At 40.3% G+C, this 6,000-nt stretch overlaps 1 protein-coding gene across 2 annotated transcripts in view; it reads right to left on the minus strand.

Annotated features, from left to right (window-relative positions):
- slain2 (SLAIN family member 2) overlaps positions 1-6,000 on the minus strand; it is a 28,711-nt gene extending 22,711 nt beyond the window's left edge. For both annotated transcript variants that reach the window (XM_085348100.1, XM_085348101.1), the window contains exons 1-2: positions 5,305-6,000; positions 966-1,108 (exon numbers count right to left, since the gene is read on the minus strand). In XM_085348100.1, the coding sequence (XP_085204226.1) occupies positions 966-1,108; positions 5,305-5,789 (628 nt within the window). In that variant the 5' untranslated portion in view covers positions 5,790-6,000. The remainder of the gene's footprint in view (positions 1-965; positions 1,109-5,304) is intronic.

The raw sequence follows: 6,000 nt of genomic DNA on the forward strand, positions 1-6,000 counted from the left end.
GTATTTACTGTCATATTCCCATATATCATTGTGATGTTGTTTATTCTATTACTCTTGTTCTCTTCTGCTTGCTTTCTTTTTTCTTTCTCAGCAGGTGATCCAGGTGATTGATATATGCATTTTTTTTTTCTCTGCCCGTTCTGTTGGTTTTTGTCTTTTGCCCTTCTCCCCCGTCCCTCTTCTCAGCTGTTTCTCTTTCCCTCTTTCTTTCTCCCCTTCTTTCCCCCAGTCAAGTCTGTCCCGTATTCAGTAAGTGAAAATAAAATAAACAATAAAAGGTGAATCAAATGGACCATTACGGCAAGGCTGGGATGGTCAGTTTGGTAAAGTAAATCCGTTGGGCATCTTTCTTTGCCTTTAGACAACAATTCTGATGGCAAAAGAGCCAAACGGGACAGGCCAAAAAAAAACAAAACAAAAAAACAAAAAAACAAAAACAAATGTTACACAGAACACTTTTCTTAAATATCCATACGAACCTTGTGGAGCACAGACTGAGTTACTACCTTCCTCTTCCAACACATGAACTGAAATCAGCTAATTGTAGCACAAGTGTAAGTGAAACCAATAAGCGGCATCAATAAACAGGCATAGTAACAATTCCAAGGAACTGAACTACCGGGAACTGGTTCTCTACAAGAACCGGTTCTTGATTCCCATCCCTATTTTAACATAAATCAGCAACCCAAAAAACAGATGCAAGCACTAGCAGGAGAGCTGGTTCAGTGATTTTGGTTCTCTTCAGCTCAAATGCATCATGTTTGTTCGAAGGCCAGCCAGACAATTGTGAACACAAATGAACATATCTCAATACAGACACTAATAGAGAAGCCCAATGATCCAGATAACATAGTTTGGTACACATGTTATTTGTTTCTGACCTCTAACATACCAAAAGAAAGATAAATTAAGTGCATCGGTATTGTAATTACAGTTGAAACAATTACAACTATGCTCCTGTTTACCTGACATGGTGAGGTCCAGTCTGTGTATGAGGGAGCGCTTGGCTGATTCCATCTCGGGACTCGGATTGTCCAGAGCTTGGCGGCACCACACGATAGGACTCAAGGCTTTTTGCAGGGGACTGTTCAGCTTTGCCTCATATAACCTAAAAAAATATCAACAGCAAGTTATTTTTCTCCTCTAATAATGACCGACAGATCACTCCTATCACACCTCATATATGGTGTTAGTCAACAGCTTGAAGAGGAAATGTGATTGAGAGGATAACAAGCTGCTAATCTGGACCTGGTTTTATTACAAAGTGCTGCCTTATAGTGGATGATGTGGAGAGGCAGGAAGGAATTCATGTTTTCTTAGTAAAAAGAAAAAAAATTTTTTTTTTAATGCTAATTTATTTCAGACATAAATATTTAAAATCTTGAGCCTTGCTAATTATTTAAGGGGACTCTAAAAATATAGTAAATACCCTGTTAATACCCTTTTATTTATGTTGCATGTGTTGAGTTTTAAGAAATTTTAAGAATAAACAGTCTTAAAATTTTTTTTTGAAAAGACCATAAATCTCAATACTTAATCATATGTACTCATTTAAATAGCCAAACACTTTTAATATGGCTTCAAGTTAAACTCAAGGCTTGCAGGGAAAATACGGCCTGAAAATCACTTCACACTCACACATCTAGTTGCTCTGCAGAACCAAGTGCACACACCAAACTAAACAGAGAGACACAATGACACCTCATATGCAAACTGACAAGCCAGCGAAAAACAAAATGTGGGATTTATTTTTATTTTTTAAAGTTGATGCTGCAGGCAGATAATTTTACCCGAGCAACCTCCAGAGCTAGAAGATTAAGTTAAAGTGCCTAAAAAGTTAGCTCTTTAATTGGTCAATTCCCACAGGTTCCAGTGTTAAAATGTTCAGCAGCATTAAAAACCATATTTATAGCCTGGTACAAAAATGTTTGGGGGTTTTTGCGGTGTGTGACTGCTTTGGGTGAGAGGTGTTGACAGGCAACTGGAGCTGGTCAGTGACTGCTAGGTGCTTAGAAGTTTAGGCTCCAGTTTTGATGAATAAAATTCTGGTATTTTTTCAGACCATCACCTGGCACCAGTTACCAGGTATCTGTTTCTGTTCACTGCACCCATACAAGTTTTTGCAGCTTGCTAACAAATCTATACGGCATTAGCTCATAACTTAGCGCTGCATCCTCTCTCCACATATGGTAACTTCTGGCTGCAAAAACCAAAATAGGAGCAGCCAAAACACTAACAATGAATCTTCAAAATGCAGAGTCCAGGACCGCTGGATGATGTCATGGTGGCTACATCTACCATTTCTACACATGTGACACACTGAATTAACTACAGCTTTACTGAGTGTAAAGAATGACATTTGTTTACCACGACATAATTTCTGCTTACAAATAACATTTGTGATGTCATTTTGACAGCAAGAAATACAGTCATAGACAGAGAACTAAGGCTTCATAAAGTTGCTGAACTGAAAAATGACAAAATTTATGTTACTTTTGATTGCAAAGGTATAGAACATGCATAAATAAGCTAACCTAACAAGATCATTGGAAAAGAAATAACACTAAAGTACATACAGCATTACCTGAGATAGCTGATGCGCTATCAGTCTCGCCTCATTTCCATATTAAGATGAGGTCAAAAAGTGCATTGGAGCAAATGAATTGTGACTGTGGCACTTTCAGTGGCTGTAAAATTTATATGCTTTCAACTTCTAACAGTCTAAACATGTTTTCACTCATCAAAATTGAATTTAATTGTGTTCCCCATTTATAAAAGCAATAGAAATGTTTATGAAGAGAAGAGAAGAGAAGAGAAGAGAAGAGAAGAGAAGAGAAGAGAAGAGAAGAGAAGAGAAGAGTAGAGTAGAGTAGAGTAGAGTTGAGTTTCCACTCAGAGGAGGAATCTGAGTCAGCAGCTGTCAGCAATGTTGCAGCCATTGAGGAAGCCTTTCAAGATGAAAGCAGAAACATTACAGGCAAAGCAAGGGCAGAGAAATACCGGCCTTATACTTATACTTATACTGCACATTGTCATTGTTTATCAACACAATGACAGCCATTCACATGTGGTACAGTGCAATGTAAAACTACATCTGAAACAATGATATGTGTCATGCGCATGCAGAAACAGGAGCGCAACGGGCATCTATTGATAGGCCGAGTGCTGCAGGAGCAGGCAGCCTTTTTAAATCCACTCTGATGCTAATTCATGGGATTACAGGAGTCTGTGACAGGAGCTGGCAAAAGCTAGGCACTATAGGCTAATCCCAGATATCAATCTAATCCAGAGGATGGACAAACAGCCAGGGCATAATGAGACTAGCTTGGCTGGGCATGAGCGAGCAATGTCTGAAAGTAGTCTGATGCCGAGGGCTCAGTAGCTGGCATGGGCATGCAGCTGCAAGCAAGACAGGAAAAGCTGAGTTAGCTGAAATAATAATTACAAAAAATGCAAACTGATTAACAGGATTCGTGTTTATCCTCCCTTGAAGAAACAGTGTTTGTGTTAGGAGTGTTCTAAAAATGTAAAAGCACTTGGCGCATGTTCAACTTCAAAACAGATGATATGCCCTGATTGCAGCAGCTTTTAAAAACTGCCATTAAGATGCATTAAGAGTTACGCCCTCGTGTTGCCTACTACAATATCATTACCATAGCAGAAGCAATGCATATAAGCCCGTCCTAATAAGATAGATAACCATTTCCTGAAGAAAAGGGCCATCATTATATTTTCATCCAGTCAACAATGATGTTCTTGGAAGTCAAAAACAGTCAAATCCAATTTAGTCTGGAGTTTGACGGGCTGCACTTCTTTTCTAAAGCCATCTAAGGGCAGAAATGCGCAGTGCTTGGTTAAATTATATGGGCACAATCTAGCGGGAAAGGATATTGAAATACATAGGAGTTAACAAGCAGAACAACAATACTGTATTGGTTCTATCTTCCTCTACTGTGAATGTTAAAGTGTTGCTGTCAGTGTCTGGTGAGTACAGTGAAAGTCATTTTTTAAAAAAAGATTTTTAGCCTGTAATGTTACAATCCAAAATGTTTCACGTTGATTACATTTTTGCAGTGTAATACCACCTCTTGTATGATTTGGTATCTCTTCAAGGGCAACTACTTTCAAAGAAACATGAATTCCTTGTCAAACTGTAATGGCCTAACAGAAATTTTTTTTTTAACTTGTGTGAATATCAGTTTTATGCATTCCAAGTCTGGCTTTAAAATGAGTAATGCTATTAGAAAGACCTAATTACAACTGGTGGATTAGCAATAGGTGCATCTAAACAGGAAATATAAAAATTTAAAAAGCAAATTTCAACTAAATTTAAAATACGAACCCCCTGATGTCTCTATTTTTGGGGGGAAATTACAAAAAGTACATTTAAAGATCTTAGAGGTAACAGGAAATACATCAGACTAATTTAGCTTGCTTTTTGTTCATGATGCAATCACAATCTAATGATCTGGACTGTGGTAAAAACATTGTCCCTTTTTTGTTTGTCACTTTAATGACAAAACATCAGGACATGCACAACACCTTGGTTTGAGGGAACTGCTACAACTCTTGCCTAATGCTAATCTTATACACAAGACACTCTCTTGTGTATAAGATTAACAGTTTATGTTTATAACCCCTGTTAATGCAATTCTTGTAATCATCTTTAGGACCCTGCCATAGCGTTTATTTCTCCATGTTGATGAGATAACTGTCCTATTTCACATCTCTCACTTGGTGCTGCAGAGCACTTGTAGCTGTGTGCCAACTGCTGCGCTAAAGGGATTTCAGAAGAGGAATATAACCATGGCTACCTCTCCCACATGGCTGCTGGGCAGGAAAACAACTTTGATTTTTTTACTGTACAACACTGACACGACAAGCCAAGCAATCTGTCACATCACAACACCAAGAAACTGATGATTTTAATTGCCACAGGCCTGCTGATCTATCTCTGAAACTAATGAACAAACTCTAGGCACGGAAAGAATGGAGAGCGGTCTGACAACGACTGTAAGACAAAGCCTGTCTTTTATATTCAGACAGTCACAGAAGTGCCTTGGGATCGCCCATATGACTTGCCAAACAACATCCTGCAGTCAGTAATCCACAATGAGGCTCCTTCAGTGGGGATGACTTCAGATTTCAGACAAGCTACTGAAATGATTGTTCATGCCAGGCGTTTGTGGTGGCAGCTAATGTGTATAGCAGCTGTGACCAGGCATTTAAAGCTGTCACCCAGCCCCGAAGACAAAAACACGGCGGAGCAGGCAAGTTACCTCCCAAGACAAGGCTTTGACTCACCAGCTGTCCTCGTCTTCGTTTAGACAGTCCATGTCTTCCAGATCTAAGATTTCCACTTCATCTAGAATTGAGGTTTCCCCTTCATCCGTGAAGCCCCTGCTAGTGTCTGAATAAAATGAGTTCATACTCGATAAAGAGGTGGCAGCAGATGCCCCCTCACCCTCATACGCCCTCCTGAAACTGATGCCGTCATAAGAAAGTCTGGGGTTTAAACAGCGGTTGTTCTCCAACAGCCCACCGTAGCCGCCCGTTCCAGCGAACCCCACCCCAGGGAAGCCGGCCAGACCGGCTGCCATCCCTGCTGACAGGGACGACGAGTCGTATCCGGCGCTCAGGGGTCTGTGGTTCCCTGACATCGGTCCGGACGAAGACAACATCGTAGACCTGCTCCGGAGCTGCTCGTTTTGTTGTTCGAGTTTCTTCACCAAGTCCTGGAGCTTCCGCACCTCCAAGTCCGCGTTGATATTAGAGTTGATATCCTCCATAGTGGCTCCTCTCAGCCCTACGAAAATATGCGGTGGTCAGGGGTATTTTTAGGCGTTTCTTTGCCGAGAGTCCCTTTGTTTTTGTTTACTTCACTGCTATATGGGTGTTCAAAGAAGACACTTTGGTGTTCAACCGACTTGAAAAGCTCAGCGTCGTCATCTTCTCCGGTTATTCGTGCTCACGGGTAGGGTTGAGGCCATTTTCATAATA

Source organism: Diplotaxodon limnothrissa, linkage group LG23, assembly GCF_057381915.1.
Source record: "Diplotaxodon limnothrissa isolate DT_005_m linkage group LG23, D_limnothrissa_male_GT1.1, whole genome shotgun sequence".
Classification (NCBI taxonomy): Eukaryota; Metazoa; Chordata; class Actinopteri; order Cichliformes; family Cichlidae; genus Diplotaxodon; species Diplotaxodon limnothrissa.